At 36.4% G+C, this 26,508-nt stretch overlaps 1 protein-coding gene across 3 annotated transcripts in view; it reads left to right on the forward strand.

Moving 5' to 3' along the window:
- The window catches only part of PRDM2 (PR/SET domain 2), a 210,939-nt gene that overhangs the window by 129,066 nt on the left and 55,365 nt on the right, over window positions 1-26,508 (forward strand). For 2 of the 3 annotated variants that reach the window (XM_036747094.1, XM_036747095.1), the window contains 3 exons: window positions 7,173-7,286; window positions 14,648-19,100; window positions 22,601-25,968. In XM_036747094.1, the coding sequence (XP_036602989.1) occupies window positions 7,173-7,286; window positions 14,648-19,100; window positions 22,601-22,613 (4,580 nt within the window). In that variant the 3' untranslated portion in view covers window positions 22,614-25,968. Of the gene's footprint in view, window positions 1-7,172; window positions 7,287-14,647; window positions 19,101-22,600; window positions 25,969-26,508 lie in introns of those variants that run through there. The other variant, XM_036747096.1, reaches the window with a different exon arrangement.

The raw sequence follows: 26,508 nt of genomic DNA on the forward strand, positions 1-26,508 counted from the left end.
AAGTGAGGTTATCTTATAACTATTGGAATTGGCTTTTTTAGTATTGAGGGATTTTTCTGGACTTTGGAATTAGTATCTTGTTTGACTGTATACATACATACGGATCAGAGACAGACATGTCTTCAGTGAAATAAATTGATTAAGCCTGTGGATTGATTCTTTTGGTTATTTTAAGGAAGATTTGACAAACCTGTTAGATAAAGACTTCATCTCTTTATGCTTCCAAAGTGATATATACATACATATATATATATATGACATTCCAAATACTTATCTTTAAAAGTAATAATAATATTTTGTATATTATTATGTATATTCTAACATATATAGAGTGTTTACTGTGTGCTAGATGCTACTATGCTAAGCACTTAACAATTTTTATCTCATTCAGTCTTGATAACAATCTTAGTAGGTATGTGCCATTGTTATCCCAATTTAACAGATGAGGAGATGTGGAAACTGAGGCAAAAGTGACTTGCTCAGGGTCACACAGCTTATAAATGTCTAAGACTGGATTTAAACTGAGGGCTAACTGAATCCAGGCCTAGCGCTCTATTCACTGTACCAACTAACTGCTAGGCAAGCCATTGGGTGGGGGGGAATTGCACACACTATTCTCCCCAATTTGAAGTAGAAAAAAAATTGTGTTTCATTGTATATTTGGAGTTCCAATATCTGCTAGAGTTCTAATTCTATTTTCAAATATTTAATGAGACTTAACATATGGAATGTATTTTGTACTTGAGATAGTTATGTTTTCCTCCCAGAGTATTCCCCTATGTGGTCTTTAAAGTGACACTTTATTTTCTCCTAAAGAAAACCTAATAATTTCAGCTTTTTGTATAATGGTTATTTTTATTTCCATTTCTTAAAATTTCTGATATGCTTTGACCTGGTTTAATATGAGTTATAGTACTGAAGTATATTTTGTGGTTAATGTAAATCATCATACTGAGTCTTTTAAAATTCAAAGTCTTTTCCTTTTCCTCACTTTTAATATTTTTAAAACGAGTTGACAAGAGACTGATTTTTGCCTGACAAATAGTTTGAGTATGACTTACCACATTTTTCATCATTGTTCACTTGTGTTCATTATCCTAAATATTTGACATATTCAGAAATGACTCACCTTTAGAGAGATTCAGTCTTTTGTTCCTGATCCGTATAATAGGGTTGCACCATTGGTTTATTAGCAAACTCCCAGTATTGCTTTGATAGTTGGTGAATGCAAAACTCTCATAGATGTTTATTACGACCTTTGGCTGCAGCCACAACTAAAGAATCTTGGCACTGTAGACCTAAGAGCTTAATCCAGACTCTGTTGCCTGGGTTATTTGCAGTAGGGATTGGGAAGGTGTGGTTCTAGGCATTTATATATATGAGTGGACTCACTGTGGTCCAGGTCAGGTAATCTGTGCATTGAAGCATCATGGGTCATAATACTTGACTCCTTGTCTTCTGAGAAATGAGCAGTCCACAGTTTTCTTTGTAGTATACCATTTGTAAAGAATGTTCTTCAACATACATTTCTTAAGTGTCCACTCTGTGCAAGGTCTGTTGTGGTCTGAGAGAAGTCAAGATGAAAACCAGGCCCTTGGATTTAATTCTTGCTTGGTTGATATGATAGAACCTTTACACAATAGATAATTAAATCCAGATTATGGAAGAGGTAAAGGACACTAATACACATTCACATAATTAGAAAACATGGCAATGAGCTATAAGTTTTTTAGATTTTTGGCAAAGGAGCAGGATTTTGATTTCTCACAGCAGACAAGGAAGCCTTTAGGCTTTTTGCAGTTATTAGTAAAAATGAAACAAGTAACGTTAAGTGTATCATTTGTCAAGATAATTATTTGAGCAAATTCTCTTGTTTTGGTGATACATTTTGATCAGTGGTAGATCATAATGTCAAAATAATCATTTATATATATGGTTTAGGTTTGCCTATGTGTTTGAGAGGACCTTTTTAATCAGAAAAAACATTGTAAAACTTTGAAAACCAACAGAGAGACTTTATGTGCAGAATGGAGACATAGGGAAATGATTAAATGCATAGAATTGAAATAAATGTAGAATCCTATTCCCTTAAGCAGTATTCCTTTTCTCACATCTCCCCCTGCTCCCTTCCTCTCCTCCCCACTTAACCAAATAGCCAAATCCAAGAAGAGACAAAGAGACTTTTGGGTTGAGAGAAAGTCATGGGCTATAGTTGTTAATTTGGAAAGAGGAAAGGTGCTAGAGGGAAGATCAAAGAATGGATTGTTGATAAATTAGAAATAGATTGAGTTCATTTTCCTGTAGAGAAGAAGTTGTTAAATCCATCAGCAAATTTTCAGGAGAGGACTGGAATAGATTGTAAAAACTGTTAAGCTTTATTTTAATTATTTAAAATATTTTCTTTTTTATTATGAACTTAACATCAATAAATGTGAACATTTTATTATATAATAAAGAGGAGAAGGATTTGAGTATGAAACTGTGAACTTATTTAATTTTGAATGTATGTATAACATTTCACATAGTACTTCAGAAATAATATTTATTTCATTTCTGAGAGAATCCAAAGAATTTCTCAGTTAATCTGAAAGAATCTTCATAAATTTACACAATATTATCCTCCCTTTTTTCTTTGAAACAGAATATTCATAATCTTTTATGGATCTTTTAATGCTTAGTATTTTATTCCAAATAGTATTAAGTATTTTTAAACTTGCCATGTTCTTTGTATCTCTGAAAAATTAGGTGCCGCAAGGCACCTAGTAAACCAGTATTTTTATCATGTGGTAGAATAACTAATCCACATCTTGACGATTTATATTGCTCTGTAGCTAGCTAGCCTGTATTTCCTAGCCCTAGTTCCTAACATGTTGCTCATGGAGTTCTAAGTGTTCTGTCATTTGTTAAGTTGGAGTCAGGAGATCTGGGTTCTAATCTAGCTTTGTGTAACTGCAAACACTCTGTAAACCTTAAACTGCTGTGAAGCGTGCTGAGAAGAGAAAAAATCAGGTGATTCCTTGAAATCTGTCAGGGAAAGATTAGGAAGGGAACATTAAACAAATTCTAATAAACGTAGTACTTGTGCGGGAAACAAAACACTATGAGGCATGAAGAAAAATAAATAGAATATGAAATAGAAGAGGTGGGGAAAGCTACCACATATCAAGTCCTGCTCATTAGACTTAGCTGAGGAGTGTTTCATATTTTCTTTCCATTGTCAATGCATTATATTTGTTTATTGAATATTTATCTTAATGCTTTTAGCTTATCATTTCAGTTTACCAGAAATACTGTATTTTAATTCTCTCTTCTAAAATTTTGCTTTTTTTCCCAGAATGATATGGTATCACTAAAAAATGCAGTTAGTATCTCAGAATCCTGTCTTCACATTTGTTAATGAAATACTGAGTTGTAGTGAACCCAAAGTAGACTCCCATAGGACCCTTTGAATGCCTTACTATTTGATTAATTATTCACAATTACTCTGCATTTGATCTTGGAGCCCATTGTGCTCTTCTCAACTCAACTGAATCCATATTTTTGCAGTTTCACTTTGACAATTACAAGTAACTGTACTTTAACCAAAAAGTACCCAAGTTTATTCTATTTTCTAAGTAACTAAGTTGATATCCTATGAAGTAAAAGCATATTAAGAAAAAATAAAGAAAACCTCCCCAAATTACCAGTATCAAAAATGAAAAGGGTGAGTGTTCCACCAATGAAGATGAAATTAAAGCAATTTTTAGAAATTATTTTGCTCAATTATGTGCCAGTAAAACTGACAATTTAGTGAAATGGATGAATATTTAGAAAAATATAAACTGCCCTGTTTAACAGCAGAGTAAACCCAATCTTAGAACAAGGTATCAATGAATTCCCTAAGGAAAAATCCCCAGGACCAGATGGATTTACAAGTGAATTCTAGCAAACATTTAAAGAATCCCAATACAATAGGAAGTATTTGAAAAAAAAAATAGATAAGGAAGGAGTCCTACGAAATACCTTTTAGGACACATATATGGTTTTAATACCTACACCAGGGAGAGCAAAAACACAGAAAGAAAAATACAGACCAATTTCCTTAATGAATATCAATGCAAAAATTGTATTTTTAATAGAATTTTATTTTTTCAATTACATGTAAAGATAGTTTTCAACATTCACTTTTTAAATAATCTAATGTAGGTTTTACATGTGCAATCATGTTAAATGTATTTCCACATTAGTCATATTATGAAAGGAGAAACAGAAGAAAAGGGAAAAACCATAAAGAAAAAACAATTAAGTGAACAAGTGAAAATAGTATGTTTTGATCTGCATTCAGACTCCGTAGTTCTTTCTCTGGGTGTAGATAGCTTTTTCTATCATGAGTCTTTTGAAATTGGCTTGGATCATTGTAGTGCTGAGAAGAGATGCAAAAATTTTAAATAAAGTACTAGCAAGGAGATTGCAGCAGTATATTACAAAGATCATACACTATGACCAGGTGAGTTTTGTTGTACAAGACTGATTCAGATAGGAAAACTATCAGAATAATTGACAATACCAGTAACAAAAACAACAAAAATCATGATTATATCAATAGAGGCAGAAAAAGCCTTTGGCAGAATTCAACACTAATTCCTATTAAAAACAGCAGAAAGCACAGGAATCAATGGAGCCTTTCTTAAAATGATTATTATCTGTCTAAAACCAACAGCAAAACATCTGTAATGGGGATGAACTTGAAGCCTTCTGAATAAGATCAGGAATGAAGCAAGGATGCTCATTATCACCACTGTTATTCAATGCTGTACTAGAAATGCTTGCTATAGTAATAAAACAAGATTGCAGATGATATGATAGTGTACTTTGAGAACCCTAGAGAATCAACTAAGAACCTAGTTGAAACAATTAACAACTTCAGCAAAGTCGCAGGATGTAAAATAAACGAACATAAATCATCAGTATTTTTATGTGCTACCAATAACACCCAGCAGCAAGACATAGAGAAGTTCCATTTAAAATAACAGCAGGCAATATAAAATACTTGGGCGTCTACCTGCCAAGACAAACCCAGGGACTATATTAAGATAATTACAAAACACTTTTCACATAAAGACAGATCTAAGCAATTAGAGAAATATTACTTGCTCCTGAGTAGGCTGAGCCCAGTATAATAAAAATGACAATTCTACCTAACCTAATTTACTTATATAGCGCCGTACCAAACTACCAAAGAATTATTTTATGGAGCTACAAAAAACAGTCATAAAATTCATCTGGAAGAACAAAAGGGCAAGAATACCAAGGGAATCAATGAAAAATAATGTCTGAAGGGAGGCAGTCTAGCAGTTCCAGATTTCAAACTATATTACAAAGCAGTGATCATCAGAACAATCAGGAGTGCAGGGTCAGGGAAATAGTATAGGTACAAAGGACATAGTAGTAAATGGCTATAGTAATCTAGTGTTTTATAAATCCAAAGATCCAAACTTTGGGAGCAAGAACTCACCATTTGACAAAAATTGCTGGGGAAGCTGGAAAGCAGTTGGTAGAAATTAGGCATAGACCAACATCTCACACTGTATATCAAGATAAGATAAAAATTGATAAATGACTTAGACTTAAAAGCTGGTAATCAAAAGTAAGTTAGGGGAGCATGGAAAAATAAACCTGTCAGATCTCTGGACAAAAAGAAGAGTTGGTGACCAAAAAAGAGAAAGAAAGGATGACAGGAAGTAAAATAGAAAATTTTGATTTCATGAAATTAAAAAGTTTTTGTATAAACAAAACCAATGCAAATCAAAATTAGAAAGAAAACAAAAAATTTTTACATCAGGTTTCTTTGTTTAAAAAATAGAGACAGCTGAGCCAAATTTATAAAAATAAGAGCCATTCCCTGGTTGATAAGTGGTGAAAGGATAGGAACAGGCAGTTTTCAGAAGAAGATACCAAAGCTATCAATAGTCACATGAAAAAGTGCTTTAAATCACTACTGATTTGAGAAGTGCAAATTGAAACAACTCTGAGATACCACTTCATGCCTATCTGACTAACATGATTGAAAAGGAAAATGCCAGATGGTGGGATGGAAGAATTGAGATACTAAAGCACTGCTGGTGGAGTTGTGAGGTTACTATTCTGGAGAGCAATTTGGAAGGATTGTGGAACTGTGCATACCCTTTGATCCAGAAGTACCACTACTAGGTCTATCCTGAGGAACAACGAAGAGGGAAAAACACCTATTTGTACGAAAATATTTATAGCAGTTCTTTTTGTGATGTCAAAGAACTGGAAATTGAAGGGATGCTTATCGCTTGGGGAATGGCTGAACAAGTTGTGGTATATGGTTGTGTTGGAATATTATTTTATTACTGTAAGAAATGACAAGCAGGATGGCATATGATTTCATGCAAAGTGAAATGAGCAGAACCAACACTTTGTACACAGTAAAAGCGTTATTGTAATGATCATCAACCGTGAGTGACTTAGCTACTCTGGTCAAGACAATAAGCCAGTGTAAGTCCAAAGGACCCATGATGAAAAATGCTGTCCATCTTCAGAGAGAATTGATGAACTCAATGCAGATTATGCTTATTTTCATTGTTTTGTTTTCTTTTGCAGCATGGCTTATATGGAAATGTATTTTGCATAATGTCAAATATTTAATTGAAATTGAAGTGCTTGCCTTCTGAAGGAATGGGGAGGGGCAAGTGGGAGGGAGAGAATTTGGAACTCAGATTTTTAAAATTTGTTAAAATTTTACATGTAATTTGGAAATATTTAACAGAATAAAAATAATTTTAAAAATCCTAAATTTGCCAGTTTTTACTGCTCAACTGCTGTTTATGAATTACCAGTATTCTATTGTATTGCAGTTTGAAATCAACACCATTACTTTTATTGCAGATTGTATGTATTTTTTTAAAGTCGGCATAGGTACCAAAATTAAAACAGGTACAAGGAATTTCCTTTAGTATTTTTTTTTACACAATGTTGCGTTTGACTTGGAAGAAGCTTTTTATGTTGGTAATTAGTCCATTATTTTCTTTAAGAAACTGGAGGAATTATTGTCCAGAGATAAGCAGTTTCCCAGAATCGGATTGATAATTGTCACCTCCTTTTTCCTGTGTTATGTCATTGATTAATGTCAAGAATAGCAGTGGAACATGGATATCTTTATTTTTCAGGGAAGAAAAAATCCCAGGAGGGTAAGAATAAGGCAAACAAGACTGGCGACAAAGCAAAATTAAAGAAAGGTGAAACTGACTCAGCTTCTGCAAATATGAGGGATTCTGAAGAAGGTAAGTCTTTTGAGACTGGACTTTAAAATTTACCATAAAAAAGAATAGAAAATAAGACTTGACCATGTCTGACTTGTTAATTGTTGTTACTTGTACTGTTGGTGTTGGGCCTCACCAAGTACTTTTCAAAGAACAGTAATGGGGAAATATAGTTTTAGATGTTTAAGGAGTACTTTTAATGACTTCTGGTGGTCTAATTTTAGTTGTTCCTAGATAATAGGCAGTGTGGGAAGTAAAGAAAATATTTAGAGGTACTCTTGAAATCGAGAACAACCAAATTTAGGGCCTGCCTCTGACACGTATAGTCAATGTTACTGACTATATGTAAATCCTGTAACTTCTCAATGCACTAGGCAGTAGCCAAGACTGTAAGTTTGACGAGAGTTGCTGCTCTTTACGAAGTACTACACTGATGAAATCATTGATGTAACAGCAACAACAAAAAGAAGCTTAGATATAAATGTATTTAAATAGAATGTAGCCCTTACTTCCCTAAAACAAACAATTGTGAAGGAATAAGGGAGGGGATTGAGCATTTACTAAGCGCCCACTATGTATCAGGCACTATGCTTAGTGCTTCAGAAATACTTCATTTGATCCTCACAACAATCCTGGAATGTAGGCATGATTATCATCCCTGTTTTACAGATGAGGAAATGAAGGCAGACAGAGTTAAGTAACTTGTCCAGGATCTCCCAGCTAGTGTGTGTGGCCTGACTTGAATTCAAATCTTCTGACTCTAGGCCCAGTGCTATCCACTGGACCACCTAACTGCCTCTGAAGAAATAAAAGGTCTATGGAAATGAAATTATTCAAGAGCTTAATAGCATCAAGCATTTTTTCATCTTTACCATCTATGAAGCCACCCTGAGACCTGGATATTTTTTTTTCTTTTTGGAGGGGGAAAGGCAGGGCAATTGGGGTTAAATTACTTGCCCAGGGTCACACAGCTAGTAAATATGTCAAGTGTCTGAGGTCATGTTTGAACTCAGGTCCTCCTGACTCCAGGACCAGTGCTCTACTCCGTGCACCACCTAGCTGACCTGACCTGAATATTTCTTACTGAAAAATTTCTGCTGTTATAGCCCTAGATATTTTTAGTACCTTGGCTCTTTCAGATAACATGCTCATAAAAGTGGTGGAGGTGTTTTTTTGCTTCACATTTCATAGGATCATAGGAGTTAGGCCTTAGAATGGAGAGATATAAGTGGTATTTTAGAAATACCCCCCTCCGTTTTGCAGATGAAGAAACTAAGGCCAGTGCTTCCCTGACAGAATAATTAACAGATTTGAGCTCTTGAGTCTAAATCCAGTAATTTGTCCTCTATGAGAGTCATGTTGTCATCTAAATTTTCTCTATAGCTCCCCATTAATTGTTCACCCATATCTGAGATTCTTAGGATTTAGACCTTTAAGGGACCTGATAGATTCCAATTCCCCATATTTGATAGAGGTGAATGAGGTTGAGGAAGTTTCCTGCAGTTTGTGTGGCGCGCTCTCTCTCTCTCTCTCTCTCTCTCTCTCTCTCTCTCTCTCTCTCTCTCTCTCTCTCTCTCTCTCTCACACACACACACACACACACACACACACACACACACACACACACACACACCCCCCCCTCTGAAGGTTACTATTCTGGGCACACTAGAATGCTTGTTTCTCAAATGAGGCATGATTGCAGAATTCCCTAGGAAGAGGTGGAGCTACTGGTTTATAGTTAAATTTATTGAGTTGGGTAATAGTAGGAATATGTTGTAAGGTTTCCCTATTATAGTGTTATGTAGTAAATGAAGGCAAAAGGAGTAGCTTGTTCAACTCTCCTTTGTTTATATGGGCTCTAAAATGAGGTCGTATGAAAGATTTTCAGATTCATTTGCAAAGAAAACTCTGGGAGTTGAGACTTCTTTTACAATCATTTCCTCAATATTATCGCTGGTGGTGACATTTATATGGGGTTGTAAATCTACACGATGAGTTATATAATGCACACAGGCAACCTCACTTCAAGAGATTAGGAGACTAATCAGAATAGGAGCCATGGATTTTGCTAAGAAAACTGTCCGAATAAGAGAGAGAACATTATTCTGCTCAATTTTGTGACAGTATTTTCAGCTGAAAAATACTAAGATTTCAAAGATTGAATTCAGAAGTAGTAGTGGTTTTTCTGATGTAACATTAGGTTTCTGAAACATTTATACCTCTAAAATGAGAGATTCCGTTAATATTTAGGACACTTTTGCAACTGTGTAAAGAATTTGTAGTACTTCCCTAGATATGCTGGATTCTGTTTAACAAATGATGGATATGATGAGTAAATAATTCTGTCATGTCTTTTTGTTCATTTTAAACAGTTTTACTTGCTGCATTGTTTGTACTGAGTGTTCTTCCTAGGGTTAGAAACTAAAGAACCTGCTTCCAATGCATGGAGACTTTTTTGTTCTCCTTGGTAGGTAGTAGAGCTGAACAGTCTTTGGCTTTTATTACTTTGTGCACTTCTGTATCTCAGAGTGTTAAATGCCAAGTCTGGGATTGTTTACTTAAAAAGCATTTTATTTCCTCCTGAATGTATTTGTCTTGCCTATGTAAAAATCAAGTTATTGTTGTTGTGTAACTGAGCTATTGAGAGAACCCCCAAACTTGAAGAGAGTATTTTTATTTTCTTTTGTCTTTTTTTAGCAACATCCTGTGTGGAAGTTTTGGTTGGGAGAGGTCACAAATAAACCTCCCTTTGGAATTAGCACCATTGGACTATTGTTGTCCTCATTTTGTGGAAAATTCATGGAGATGGAATTCATGAAATTTGCCTTGGGGGAGAAGAAAAGCTGGCTTTTTCTTTAAAAGCCAAAACCACACTGCTAGCACATACACTGACTCCACAAGTCTGGTTATAACTCTACTCTCCTATTATCTGATGTCCGTAGTACTTTCTCCCCTTTCCTTCCTGGTGACTGTGTCCTGCAGTCCCACCCTGTATGTATTCTCTGTATGTATCCTCTGGACGTATAGTACTTTGCATTGGATTTATAACCGATATATTAAAACAAGAGGAAAAGCAAGGCTAATATACCTAGAAAAAAGGGGAGATTGATATAAATGAACAGGGATGGGGATAGCTGCAGGCTGGATACATGGTTTCATTGCTATGGCGAACTTTTTGGTGAAGATACTTCTAACAGCGCAGGTCTGTACCTCCTCTGCAACTTGTGGTCTTCAGGATTTGCCTAGAGCCTTAAGAGATTAAGTAACTTGGCCAGAATCACGGAGCCAGTGTGGATCAGAGGCAGGGGCTGAACCTCGGTCTCATGGGCTTTGAAGCCTTGTCCTTATTTGCTGCATCTTGTTGCTGCATAAATGGATAATAATACTTAATAACTCAGGGACCTGTTACTTATATGGACACTCCCTACATGAACACAGATGGTAACCCCTAGTTGCTTTTGTTACATTGATTTTTCATTACTGTGACAGAAGAAATTCATTTTTTAGCCATCTTTTGACTAACGTGTGCTGATACTTCGATAGTAATGCCATATATTTGTTTAATGCTTATGTTAAAATAAAAATAACTTGGGGCAGCTAGGTGGCGCAGTGAGTAGAGCACCGGCCCTGGAGTCAGGAGGACCTGAGTTCAAATTCGACCTCAGATGCTTGACACACGTACTAGTTGTGTGACCTTGGGCAAGTCACTTAACCCCAGTTGCCCTGTCCTCCCCCTCCAAAAAAACAAAACAAAAATCCAAAAAATAATAACTTAGAGAAGCTATGATACCTGTCTTTTGAGAAAACTGGCTTATAGTTTCCCTTCAAATTTGCATAGTAAAAGCTCGCAGAATTTCTTTACCAAGCAGGATGAATATAGAAATTGGTGTTTCAGACTCTCCAGTGTACTTTGAAAGATGTCAGATACAGATTCAAAGCTAGTTATTTCACATGGCTCTTTGACTTGTGGCTTGTGGAATGACTCAAGAGAGCAAAAGTCCAGATATGAGAAGAAAACAAATCTTGTCTTGTGTGGATAAAAAGGAAAAAAAATATGAAGTTGTAGGCATTTTAAAGATTATTTGAGTAATGGGAAGCCCTTGCTAATGAAATCAGGCTCAGAGAGACAGGGACAAAAATGTAAACTTCATTTTGGAATCATTGAAGTAAACCTTGGAGGGCGAGCCCACTCATATCAAAATGACAGTTTTTAAAATATATTGAAAGTATAGTAGTGGGTTTCATGATTTCTTGGGAAATATGGATTAATGGGTTAAAAGCCCCAGTTCTTGCTAATTTGCTCTTTTCTCTCCTCTGGCCTTTTGTGAGCCACTGTTCCTGCCTCCCTTCTCCTTGCCAATCAGAACTGTCTTGCATTCTTCCTGAATCATTGATGTAGAGGTACCTTTATATCTGAATTTCTGTCAGTACTTTCCATGGCTCCTGTTATTCCTTGTTGTGACGTCATAATACTTTGCCATTTCATCAACGATGGGTAATACCCAAATTTCTGGGCTGGCCTGCTTTCTGGTGATGAGCTTCCCTGACTTGTTTTAGGTTGACAGAAACAGTGTCTATTGGCAGGTTTGTCCACGAAGCCCTTCTGGTTTGAGGCATAGCCTATAAGGACCCAACATCATCACCCTGGTATGACTGGAATAACACTGACAATCCTAGGTGGAATGCAAGAGTGTTTTATTCTTTCTATAGATTTGGAAACTGAGACAAGTTGTCCAAAGGTAGCACAAGTATTAAATGACAGCATGACTTGAAATCCAGTCTTTTCGAATACCCCGTGTTGCCTTTCCCCTTACTCTTAATATTAAACTAGCTGTTGCTTCCATTTTCTCTGCATTACTCATGCTATATGATTTTAGATTTGAGAGAGTCCTTTACATTTTCTTAGAGATCATAAAAACAAAAAACATCCAAGTGTTGATTGTGAGAAGTCTATCTATACGTGACTATACTTGTATACCTATGTGTGTTTGTGTTATCTAATGATGATTTTCTTTACATGATTTAAAATATTTCTATTTTCTGTTATTTCTTCTTTTTAAATAACAAAATGACATTTCTACACAAGGAGGATGTTAGTTTTCCCAGTTTGTTCAGCAAAGGTCTAAGTACTATGAAAAACAAAGGGCCTGAATAGATGATGGAATTTACATCTATTCAGTATTTTATAGTCTCTTATTTTTCTATAGTAATGAATACTATCTTCTGGTTCTGGAAATTCAAATCCTATAGATCTCTTGTCTTATCACTATGAGTACTCTTTTCTTGGTATAGATTGCAAAACATCCACTATTTAAATTCTGGTTCTGCCATTCATTCCTTGTGAGACTTTGGGCCTTAGTTTCCTAATCTGGGACATGAGATCAATACTTCCAGGACTAAATTCTTGACACATGCCTTTTCATTTGATCCTAATTCTATTTTTCATAGATATTTGTGTGATAGGTGAGCTATCCATCATTATTCACCTTTATAACAACTGGCTACCAGTTTTCCTCTTTGTACACATCGTTAGTATTATATTCTCTTCTTAATCAGAAGTCATTGTTGGTAACATGCTGTGTGGCCCAGTAGGATCAAACTCAAATAGAAATGGGGTTGAGGCTCATTAACCTGCAGACCCTGCAAGGCACATGTTGACTTAGTTTTAAATTGTAGTATTATCTATATTTTATTGCTTTTTTGTTAAACATTTCCAATTATATTTTGATCTGGTTTGGACCTCAGTTTTGTGGGCTGCATGTGACCTTTGGGTTGTGTGTTTGACACCTCTTCTGTAGCCTACTTATATCCATCGTGCATTTTTTCTCCCATTATTAACAACCATTTGGGGAGAAATAAATATTTTATTTTGAAATGGACTTATTGGAAGTATTTGTTCCTGGATTCATGACAAAATGCTGCCTGAATGGAAGTATATAGTTTACATTTCCTTCAATGAGTTATATTGGCATTTTTGTTTGAAGTCCTGGTGTTTTCCCTTTGGAGTCCAGAGATTCCCTTTCCAAAGCAAGCCCAGAAGATTTCTGGAACAAAATAGTTTACTGTACAGACCAACAGTGGCAATTCTGCATCTGGTTCCTGACTAGGTTTTTAGGAGATATTTGGAGAATAAGGTAGATTCCGTTATTACAAAAATAATTTTCTGTCAACTTGAAATTACGTAAATATGAAGAGCAAAAAAATTCATAAAATATAAACTGCTAGTATTTAGGCTGTGTATAGCTTCTTTACAGCAAGGAGGTACACATAACCTCATTAAAAGAGTAGAAAAACAGTTCTGGTCATAATAGTGTTACTGAGAAAACATTAGACGGAAGATTTTACACAGACCACAAAAGCTGTCCCCAGCTCTTCTCAAAAGAAAATGAAATACAGAGAAGAAAAATCCCACTTTTTCCCTGCAAGCTACCTCCTCCCTCTTTGCCAGCGGAGCTCCTTTCCTCCTACTTGACTGAATAAATTTATGCCATCTGTTAGTAACTAGCTTTTTTCTTCCTTACTTCATACCCTAAAACTCTTTTTAGCATTACCTGCCTTCTCCCCAGTCCCCTTCCCCCAATCCTGTCCTTTCCTCCAGTCTCAAAATCAGGTATTTCTTCTTGCCAAGGCCAAACTCTTATCTGTGCCTGTCCCTTGATCATCCCTTCTCCTTATTTCAATTGTCTTTTTTCCCTACTGCCCTACTAATGTGTCTTGCTCTCCTTCCTCTTTAAAAATCACTCATTACTCAACCCTGCTATCTCCTTATGCTCTTATATTTTTTTCTCATTAAAAAAAAAAAAAACAAAAAACTATACTTATTATGTACAGTTCCTAACCTCCCTCTTACTTCTCACCCATTTCCACTTATGATGCTATGTATACAATTGTTAAATTTAATGTTTTTTTTCCTCCATTATTATTCACAGTATTGTTATTTGCAGCTTGTGACACTAGTGACCATCTTTCTGGATAGTCTTTCTTCCCTTGATTTTCATGGCATTGATTTCTCCTGCTTCTCCCTGTGTGTCTGACTATTCCTTCGCAGATTCCTGTGTTGTGCCTTCATATGCCTCTCGTCTACTAAGCTTTGATAAATATTCACTAAATAGTAGTGGGGAAAAACCTTTTGACTTGAGGGGTTCTAATGGCTGTATGGCCAGGGAAAAAAAAATCACTTAACCTCTCTGGGATTAAGTTTTCTATAATGGATTATTATGAAGAAAATGTTTTGTAAGTAAGACAATAGAATGGAACAGTAATATGTTCCATGACTTTTAAGTATATTAGTGGCGGGAAAAATGTTTAGAATAATATAAAGTTATTTCTAAATAGCTAACTTCTTATTTCTCTTTTACTGCTCTTTTTTTTATTCTTTCTAGGACCTAAAGAAGAAGAAGAGAAGCCTTCAGCTTCAGCAGTGCTCTCCCTAGAACAGACAGCTGTTATTCAGGAGATGGTAAATCAGGACTCACTTCCCAAATTAATAATCCCTCCTCCTGTCTCTGAGCCTCAAACACTGCCAGAAGGGACACCTGAAGTAGTACACTGTGGATCAGATGACTTGGAGGAAGAAGAGGAGGAAGATGGAGAAGACGACGAAGAAGAGGAAGGGGAAGAAGATGCTAATATACCAAATGAAAGTTCTGAGAGAGAGCCAGAAATGGAGTGTGAAGAAAAGCAAGGAACATCAGAAGAACCCAGAAATACAACCGAAGAAAATCTAGATGGCTCTCTTGAAATAATACCAGTTGTCAAAATTCCTAAAACAAAGGGAGATTCCAATGGTGATGTATTTGAAACATTCATGTTTCCTTGTCAGCATTGTGAAAGGAAGTTTACAACGAAACAAGGACTTGAACGTCACATGCATATCCATATATCTACTGTCAATCATGCTTTCAAGTGCAGGTACTGTGGAAAAGCTTTTGGTACCCAGATTAACAGGAGAAGGCATGAGAGGCGTCATGAAGCAGGGCCAAAAAGGAAACCAATCTTAACACTACAACAGCCTGATGACATTGTAGATGGCCCAGTGTTTGGAGATGACATAAATCTTAAAGACGAATCAAATACTTCTAGTCATCTGCAAGATTGCATGATTTTGGATTCAGAGAGAGTTTCCCAAGAAATTGCAGTTTCTTCTGTTGCAGAAGAGAATGGAGATCTCAAAGAACTGCATCCCTGCAAATACTGTAAAAAGGTTTTTGGAACACATACAAACATGCGGAGGCATCAGCGTAGGGTTCATGAACGTCATCTGATTCCTAAAGGAGTAAGGAGAAAAGGATTCTTACTTGAAGAACCACAACTTCCAGCAGAGCAGACCCAGCCGACCCAGAATGTATATATAGCAAGCACAGAGCTAGAAGAAGAAGGAGAATCAGATGATGTCTACATTATGGATATCTCCAGCAATATCTCTGAGAATTTAAATTATTATATTGATGGGAAGATTCAGTCTAATAGCAGCACTAGTAATTGTGATGTGATTGAAATGGAGTCTAACTCTGCAGACTTGTATGGCCTAAATTGTTTGCTTACTCCTGTTACAGTGGAAATTACTCAGAGTATAAAGACTTCTCAAGTGCATGTAGCAGAGGATCTTCCCAAGGACTCTTCTAGTAACACGAATAGTGATTCAAAGAAGCGGAGAACCACTAGTCCACCTTTTTTACCTAAAATAAAGGCAGAAACTGATTCGGAACCTATAACACCATCCTGTTCCTTAAACTTACCTCTCAGTGTATCCGCCACAGAGACTGTTCCTTATCACAAAGAGAAGAGTGTCTTTTTGTCTTCAAAGCTCAAACAACTTCTTCAGACACAAGATAGTAACAAGATAACAGCAGTTATATCTGCAGCAGATATGCCTAAATTGGGTTCATCTGTGTCATCATCTTCTGTTCTGCCTGTTTCATCAAGTAGGTTTAAGCGAAGAACAAGTTCTCCTCCGAGTTCTCCACAGCATAGTCCTGCTCTTCGAGAGTTTGGAAAACAAAGCGATGGCAAAGCAGCTTGGAATGATCCAGCTGTTAGTTCTAAGATACCCAAATTAGAAAGCCACAGTAGTTCACCTGCCTGGAGTTTATCTGGGAGGGAAGAGAGAGACACTGTGAGCCCTTCATGCTTTGATGATTACAAAGTGTCTAAAGACTGGGCAACTAGCACCACTTTTGGTAATGTATGCAACCAGCAGCCTCTGGATTTATCCAGTGGTGTAAAGCAGAAGTCTGAGCTTACAGGAAAGTCTCAGGTCCCTTGGGAATCTGTATTAGATCTTAGTGTGAATAAGAAATCCTGTGGTGACATGGATATCAAGGAATACAAAGAGAACTCAGTGCAGCCTACCTGTAGTGGCATAAAAAAGAAGAAGCCAACAACCTGCATGTTACAGAAGGTTCTTCTCAATGAATACAATGGCGTAGATTTGGCTTTGGAAAAGGTTCCAGATGAAAATAGGAGCCCAAGTCCTTATAAATCACTAGATCCCCAGCCAGAGCCTGATCTTGACCCAGATTCTAGTTTATCTGCCCCTGTTGCTCATTCCTCTCCTTGCACTTCTCCATCACCTCTACCACAGACTTCTGTGTCCTCCAGTCAGCTGCCTCCTCTCCTGATCCCGACAAATCCATCTTCTCCTCCACCTTGCCCACCTGTATTAACTGTTGCTACACCTCCCCCGCCTCTTCTTCCTACTCTTCCATTACCACTTCCAGCTCCATCTTCCAGTGTTTCTCCTCCTTCATGTCCCTCACCACTTTCTAATACCACTACACAGTCACCACTTCCCATTCTTTCACCTACAGTATCTCCATCAGCATCTCCTGTTCCATCTGTTGAGCCTTTAAACTCTGCGGCTTCACCTGGGCCGCCTATACTTTCTTCTTCCTCTTCCTCTTCTTCTTCTTCATCATCCTCTTCTTCCTCCTCCTCCTCCCCTTCTTCCTCCTCTTCTTCCTCCTCCTCTTCTTCTTCATTCTCATCTTCTTCTTCTTCTTCCTCTTCCTCTTCCCCATCACCACCACCCCTCTCAGTAGTTTCATCTGTTGTTTCATCTGGTGATAACTTGGAAGCACCTCTCCCTATATCTTTCAAACAAGAAGACACAGAGAATGAGGATCAGAAACCAAACGATCCACAGACATCAGGTGAACAGGATATTGTTCAGGAAACATTCAATAAGAACTTCATTTGTAATGTTTGTGAATCACCTTTTCTTTCTATTAAAGATCTAACCAAACATTTAACTATTCATGCCGAAGACTGGCCCTTCAAATGTGAATTCTGTGTGCAACTGTTTAGAGACAAAACAGGCTTGTCAGAACACCGTTTTTTGCTTCATGGAGTTGGGAATATATTTGTGTGTTCGGTGTGTAAAAAAGAATTTGCCTTTTTGTGTAATTTACAGCAGCACCAACGAGATCTCCATCCAGATAGGGAATGTACACACCATGAGTTTGAAAGTGGCACCCTCAGACCCCAGAATTTTACAGACCCCACTAAGGCCAAGGCAGACCATGTTCACAGTCTACCAGAACATCCTCTAGAAGCTTCTAAAGAGGAGGAGGAGGAGGAAGAGGTAAATGACTCTTCAGAAGAGCTTTATACTACCATAAAAATAATGGCTTCTGGAGTAAAGTCGAAAGATCCAGATGTTCGACTGGGCCTCAATCAGCACTACCCAAGCTTTAAACCACCCCCCTTTCAGTATCATCACCGAAACCCTATGGGCATTGGAGTTACAGCCACAAATTTCACTACTCACAATATCCCACAGACTTTTACTACTGCCATCCGCTGCACCAAATGTGGGAAAGGTGTTGACAACATGCCAGAGTTACACAAGCATATCTTGGCATGTGCTTCAGCTAGTGACAAAAAGAGGTACACACCTAAGAAAAATCCAGTACCACTGAAACAGACTGTGCAACCCAAAAATGGTGTGGTGGTTATAGATAACTCCGGGAAAAATGCCTTTAGACGTATGGGGCAACCCAAAAGACTAAATTTTAGTGTTGAACTCAGCAAAATGTCCTCTAACAAGCTCAAACTAAGTGCACTGAAGAAGAAAAATCAGTTAGTCCATAAAGCAATCCTGCAAAAAAATAAATCTGCCAAGCAAAAAGCAGACTTAAGAAATAATGATTCAGATTCTCACTCACATATTTGCCCTTACTGTGACCGTGAGTTCACTTATATTGGAAGCCTGAATAAACATGCAGCTTACAGCTGTCCTAAAAAGCCAATTTCTCCTTCCACCAAAAGAAGTACTGCTCATTCGTCTAAGAAAAGTGGGATCTCATCACCTGCAAGCAGTGAGAAAACTAGCAACCAACGAAGACGGACAGCCGATGCTGAGATTAAAATGCAGAGCATGCAAACCCACTTGGGCAAGACAAGAGCACGGAGCTCAGGGCCCGCCACAAATTCATTACCCTCTCCATCCTTTAGAGCAAAACAGAAGGTGAAATTTGTACCTTCGGTGAAATCCAAAAAGTCAAGCTCTTCTTCTCTGAGGAACTCCAGTCCTGTAAGAATGGCCAAAATGTCTCATATGGAGGGGAAGAAATCAAAAGCAGTAGCGAAGAACCATTCTGCTCATCTCTCCAGCAAAGCATCCCGGAACCTACACGTGAGGGTACAGAAAAGCAAAGCTGTTTTACAAAGCAAGCCTGCTTTAGCTAGCAAGAAAAAATCAGATAGGTTCAGTGTCAAATCTAGAGAAAGAAGTGGAGGGCCCATCACTCGAAGCTTGCAGCTGGCAGCCTCTGTAGACCTCACTGAAAACAAGAAGGAAGAGAGCAGTACAAAGCAGGAGGTCAAGGATTTCAGGTAAGCTGTTCTCCTGTGGTGGAGGAAAAGCCCCTATTTCTGGTAATATCTTTAAATCATATGACTTGAGCACTTAAAGACAGTGATTATTGTGAAACTTGAAGAAGAATAGTGTGCTTTGGGTGTTTGAATGGCCAAGTTTTATTTCACCCCTGAGGAATCATAAAATAGCATCATTTACAGAAAATAGCTGGTAGAGTTGGAAATCCAGGGAAAATACTATCAGTATATTAAAAGAAGACATGAAACTGAGTGAAAACGTGCTTCGTAATTTGTGACTTAGAGATGTCTCTCCTTGTACGTGATTCCTGACATTGTTGAGTGTGCTAACTGCTTCTTTTGGTGACAGTAATTTGTTTCCCTGCTGCCATTCATTGGGGCATTCTTATTGCTCATCATTTGAAGTATTTACCATATTGGTAAAATGTCAACAATTTCCTTTGAATATGCTGCACATTTCCCTTGTATTTCTATAACAAGAATAAGTAATGCTCCTTTTCAGGCAGGGAGGCAAGATGAGGTAAGATAGGCTATGAGAACTTGGAATGGCACAGCAACACAGGAACCCTGAGAACTTTTTTCAAGCCTTTTTTTTTATTTATTTAAGCAATAGACAAGTCAGCTTAATGGATCAGGATCCTTGTTTGCCTGTCTCTAAAATTGGAGTGTTTTTAGTACCATAGTTTTATGTTCTGTAGTAAAGAATTTTGATGAAAGCCAAAATGATTGTGGTACTTAATTTTACCATGTTAGATTCCCCAGCTTTATGATGTTCTTAATCAACTAGGGGGAAAATGTCTGGAGTTGACAAACACATTCTTGAGATTCCTGTGTACAAAGCAAACCCACAAGAGATTATCCATCAGTACCAGATATAATGCCCAAACTTCTGCAAAATGCTTTTTAAATCTTGGCCTTTTGAAATGGTGCTGTCTAACCTGTGGTTCCAGAATTTCCTTCTAGCTGTTATATTTGTTCTTACTCTGTCTTGGAAGAAAATTACCTTGGAATAGTAAGTGAATTAGGGATTGTAGTTGAATGACATAGTCAACTTTGGATCATTAAAAAAAGTTCTATTATGTATCATATTTGTGCCTTGGTAGGGTTTATGCTATACCATGGCTAACAACAGAGGAAGAGCCATTAGGAGAGATATTATTTAAATAGTTAGCTTCAGCAGTTTAAAACCCCATTTATGAATATGCTAATTGTTTCTTCATTGTAAATATTAAACTACATTTGTTCTTTAGCCCTGACTGACCTACATAATATATATTACATAAATATAAAAACATGTGCACATATATGTATGTACAAATCTTCTAACTTCACAGAAATGACACTTTTTATCAGTAATCAAAGCTGGTAACTACAAAAGGGCATGTAGAAGATTCATCTTTGTCAAGGTCAATGGCCCATGTTTTGAGGTGAAGGCGGCACCTACCTCTTTAGGAGGTTTGTTGGGCACAGGTTTTGTTGTATGTTTTCTTCTTCATATATTCATGGTTGGGAACAGGAACAGGCTCATGAATTTGTTAAGAGTTCAAACACTCCTACATAATTAATTCTTTAAAATACCTCTAGTATGTGCCTCACATAGCTCTTTGGGGAGGGCCCCTTATTTGAATATTTTCTAAAGGGAATTACTTCTTTTGTGCTAGAATCCTATTTATACAGTTTTAAGTGGAAAATTGATCTGAAAAAGCAAATTATAAAAAGCAAAAATAATTGTTTAACACAACAGCAAAGGTATTAATAAAGTACAGCCTTCGTTAGAAGTTATATAAAAGCTATTTTGAATAATCTCATAGAATATTTAATAGTCCAAAAGGTCCTGGCAAAATACAACATTACTCCTTTTGCTCTGGTTTATTTTCAGTAATTAATTGAGGGAATATTATATTGTTGGATTAAAATTTGGTTTGCAGAAAGACTTAAACATTTAGATAATGAAATTAAAATACATAATTTTCCACTTACCACTTTTTCTTCCTGGGTCATTTATGTAATTGTGTTGACGAGTGAATTCTAAACAGTCTCACTTTCAGTACTGGGGGCTTACCACGTAGCTGACCATAAACGTTGTTTAGTGTTGTAAGAAAAGCAGAATGTTTACAAGGAAATGAAGACTTGATTGTTAAAAGTGTGTACGAAAGAGTACTTCTTGGGCAGAGGTCATTTTTTCTAAGCTCTGTCTGCTGAATGGCAATTCCAAACATTGGTTTCCTGAGTCAGTTTCTTAAAGTATGGCAGCTGCTTTTGATTCTATAGCCCAGATAAATATTTGTTTGAATTGAATTTTAAACTAAAAGAATTTTCTCCTTTAGAAACAAACAGAAATTCTTCTTACTTTCAAATACTTTTCAGCTTCTAAAATTCTTTCTAATGAAAATTTGGAATTGAAGAAAGGCAGCCATTGTATGGCATAAAGTCATTTTTATCATAATTTTTTTTAGTAACATTCATTGTGCTTGTCTGAGATTCATACTCCAGACACCATCACAGAACAGCATATTCCTTTCCCTTTTTTTAAAAAAAAAGGTATAGTAATGAGAGATTTTGCATTGTTCTTATATTTGCTTTGCAGTTTAAGGACCAGTTTATAGTGACATCCCCATTCCCCCCCACCCCACACACACACACATTCCCCACACACACATTTTTTCCAACCTTTTTGTTTGAAGCTGACCATTTTAATTAGTCATACATACTTTTTGTTCTGCATCATGAGTGGCTCAGCAGAATCTGCTTGTTAATTTAACATTGTTACCTAGCATACAAGCCAATAGACCAATCAGAGTGTGAAGGAAAAAAAATGGTCTAAGGAAATTTCATAGCACAAAGGAGCAAAGGAAACTATATGTCACCAATCTTTGGCTTCTCATCTACCTATCACACTTGCTTTAAGTAATGCACTCTTTGTTTTAATGCCATTTCCGTAGCTAGGTGTTGGGACCTTTCTTTTGGCATGCTAAGTAGTTGTGTCTGCAGTCCAAGATTAATTTCTAATACATCCAGGATAGCTAAATGAAGGCTTATAGAGAAAGAAGTGCATTTTTCCTTTCCTTCTTCCATCTTCATTTCAGTAAAGATTACACTTTAAAATCTTTGTGAAATAAATAGTTTTGGGCATAGTTTAGAATAATTTTCATATTTTTTATGCATAGACTTGCATGGGAAATCCTGTTGATTGTTTAATAGATCTTGCACTTGCAGAGAATTTAAACGTTAGGTTTCTGATCAGTGTTAACTTGATGCAAAGAGAAAAGGGTTTTTCCATGAAAGTCTGCTGATATAACAACCACTACTTTGCTGACTTCTTTTCATTTGTCTTCTTTTGGTCAGAAATTTTAATTCCTAAATATCCCTTCAGGCTCATTTACATCACTGTCTTAATATTGTTTGTCTTATGGTCTATTCACCTTTTTCTTTTAAGTATGTTCAGTTCATAAACAGGTTATATTATTTTGTCATTTATCTTCAGTTTTCTTATTTTCTAGGAACCTCCTGTAAAAACAAAACAAAACAAATCTTAATTGACAAAGTAAAGCTATTGCATGCTCAACTTAGGATAAGCACTACGACAATGGATATGAAATCCACCGAGCTTTCAAGACCGGTTGAAGCTGACTCAAAAATCTTAAATCCAACCGTGATTGCCTGCAGGCTTTGTGCTAATGTTGTTAGTGTAAGGCATATGTTTCTTCTGTGGCGCGTGATGCATGCTGGGCTACAGGATGATTCAGATGCAAAGAGAAGGGTACTGTAAAAATGGGCTGAGGTGAACTGAATCTGTCATCACTGGACTGATAACTCAGATTTTAGTGTTGCCCTGCTTTTGGTGAATGGCACAGAGAAAGACAATTTGAATTTATTCTTGCAAAGCAAGTTCCCTGTTTTATCAATAGCTTCTTGTAGATTCAGGGATGACAAATTCTTATGCACTCATTTTAAAGTATTTTGGTCACATTGTCATGATGCCTTCTTTTAAATGAACTAGTAGAAGGAAAGGAATTTAAATTGTCAGGATTCTCCCTACCCCATTTTTTTTCTTTTCTCTCTCTCTCTTTTTTTTTTTTTTTTTGTTTTATTAAGTGTGGATTGCCAGCATAATTTTGAGGAAACCAGGTTGGATTTGGACTCTTTTATGCATTTCCTAATTTCCTGTTTATGTATCCAAATGGAAACTATCCTCTACAGATTATTACCTGGCACTAATTTATAACTATAATATTATTGGATGCTGTGTAGCATTTTATTAATGCACAGGATAAAAGAAAGCAGGTCTGTATAAATGTATGCCTCTACACATAAATATAAAATGAGTTTACTGTACCAGGTCTTACACACTTCACTCTCTTATTGAGATTAAAAGTAACAAATTGGTCTCCTTAAATATGACATTACTGTTGGGAAATATTTTGCCTTGCATTTCTATGCCCTTTTCAAAAAGGGTCAATGACTGAGTTGGTGGAAATGGCTAGTTTCATTCACATACCCTATTTGTTTTTGACTTTTAAAAGTAATCTACCTCTTAAAATTTGTAGTTTAATACTTGTTTGGTGAATTTGTGCCACTTTAACTCTTTTCACTATCATTCCCATTTTGTTACATTTCTGTTATGGGGACTTTATGTTGAAATATTGTATAAAGCATTTGTAGCAGTTTAAAAAATAAAATATTTAAAATTATTTAAATTGTTTTGGACACTTCAATTGTATTATATGTGATTTACATTTTACATTAATTTTTTGTTTTATTTTGAGTTGTTAATCCAGAGAGTGTTCCTGTGTTTGAAGTTTGCTGTTAGTTACATTACTGTTTCTTGTTGAAGAGTGATCTAAAGACTATTCTAATGCAAACATTAAAATTGACAATTTGATGTACAAGTGGGGTTGTCCCTTTGCTTTTAACCAGCGTACCATTGACAGAAATCTTAAGTACAGGTAGAAGACTAAAGAGTGGTGTTTGCTATCTCTCCCACCCCCCAGCATGAAATAAATTTTGTGAACCTGTCAGATTGATAAGAGATCTTTTTATGCTGTTGCAAACACGTGACCAGCTAGATGGGTTATGATGATACATTTTATATAACTGTAACCAATAAAGTAAACTTTCTCAACACTTGTTAAAGGCTTTCATTTTGTACAGAAATCCAAAATGCCCCACCCCAGTCCCCCTTTTCCCCCCCAAAAAAGAAATCAAGGTAAATGGAAGAGGACTTTTGAAAGCCTGTGTTGTTCAGTAAGAGCAGTGCAATAAAACAAACCAAAAATTAAAAAAAATCAATTTTGTTGTCTCTGTGGCATTGAGCTAAAGATGTATTAACTGAGACACTGCAGTATATTAGCACTGGTGCTAATGAGGACTTTGTGAACTATGAATGTCTGCAAGAGTGAAGTGAATTTCATACACATGGCACTTGTTTTAAACATTGCTCTGTGCTCTTGTTGACATAATTTTACCTTTAAAAAAGTTGTTGTAGTGATTTTAAATTATATAAATTTCATACCATAAAACAAGGAATAATTGTGATATGTTTAATATTTCAAATGGCTGTATTTACACCTGCTTTAAAAGCTCATCACTACTCCGGCAGAAAGAGAAATTAAAAATAATGGCATAACCATTCTGTGCTCCCAGTTTTCTGCCTTGTGGAGATGACACATAGTATTAACTTTTTACCTGTTTCACTGAAATTTACTTAGCATACTAGTGACATACTGTTTACTCTGTCATCTGCTTGACTGCCCATTCCACAGAACTGGCTAACATCCATTACAGTTCATGCGAATAACCTCTGTGATCCTTGATATACTTTAAATACGTTACATACCTCTGCATTTGGCTAATTGATGGGGGGCAAATGTTTTTCCTTTGATCAATTTTGGAGTTACCTTGTCCACTATGAGATTGCCCTGGAATACCATTCAGTCTAGATCTGCAGACTCCTCAAATTCGTGATGATGACAATGTAGTGTATGTCAGGATAGTCGTTTTGCTCTTTTTAAGCCTGTCTCCACATTGCCCTCTACCTGATTTTGTAATGTTCAAGACATACTTTATCTGGAGCCAAAGTGACTAATTTATTGTGCCAGTGCATGCCATTGGTCTTGTTTTTTAGCTCCATCCAAGTTAAACGTATCACTGGAATTCTCTTTAAGGTCCTGGTATAAAGGACTGTTTAAGGACACCGACAAAGGGAAAGTAATACCAAGAATTGAAATAGTTGGGTACCTTTTAGACAGTAAGACTCATTGACTGGGAAGGCTGGTTTGAATTTCTTTAGGCTTAAAAATCTGAAGGATTAAAAACTTCATGGAAGGAGCTTGTCCATGTTGCTATTTTAAAGTGTCAGTTTGTGTTTCTCGTTAGAAATTCATCTTTATTCTATTTGTTCTCATTTGAATGTTAAAAAATTTGCTTTCAAGGAAAATGAGCTATGGATTCAATCAAATGTTGTTTGGTGGTTGTTTTTTCCAAACCAGTGGTTAAATTTTTTTTTTTATCCTAAGTTTGGTGGTTTTGTTTTTGTAACTTTTAAAAAAGAACAGGTGGGGGTTTTAAACCTTCAGAAGGATAATTGCAGCATAGTGGAAATAGTATTGGACTTGGAAATGAGAGTCTGGGATTTGAATCTCACTTCTGATGCTTCTTAGGTGTGTGACCTTGGACAAATAACGTTTAATTCTCAGCCTCAGTTCTTTGATTTGTAAAATAGGGATAATACCTACCTCACAGGGTTGTTGTGAGGATCTGATGAGTTAATGTATGTAAAATGTTTTGCAAACTTTAAAGCACTATTAAAATGCCAGTTATTAATAATAAATTGTAGATGTCATACATGCATTAAAATTTTTTTTTTGCTAAAATAACAACATATTTAATGGCTTTGATATTTTGTTCATTGTATCTAAATTTTATTCCACTCTTTATGGAACCTTTTTAAGTTAGTTTGTATAAACTATCAAAGATGAGCCACCTTTAAGGTAGACTAGGAACAGCAGGGAGTCAAGAAAGCAGAGGAACTCAGATATGGTCAGGAAGCCAGAAGATGACAGAGTGATTTCAAGATGATGCTGTTCGAGGGTAGTTTATTTTTCCCTCTTTAGGCTGTATTTATCCTGTCAGATCGTCAAGCATCAGCTGCTTATGTTCCCTTTTCTCCTTGGCACCATCACTTTTTAGGTACGTGTTCATCTTTGCCTTGTACTGGCCGTCTGCAGACCTCTCCTGGTTACTGGATCACTAAGGGACACTTACCTTGCAGCATTTTAAAGTGATTTGTTGAATATACAGAAATTTATCTTGGAATGATTGAGTTAATTTGTAGTTAGCACACAACTCCCTCAACTCCTGCACGCACACACACAGTGCCCCTCTGTAATAAGATCAACCCTGGCTCTGA

The sequence above is a fragment of the Trichosurus vulpecula genome, chromosome 2, assembly GCF_011100635.1.
Source record: "Trichosurus vulpecula isolate mTriVul1 chromosome 2, mTriVul1.pri, whole genome shotgun sequence".
Classification (NCBI taxonomy): Eukaryota; Metazoa; Chordata; class Mammalia; order Diprotodontia; family Phalangeridae; genus Trichosurus; species Trichosurus vulpecula.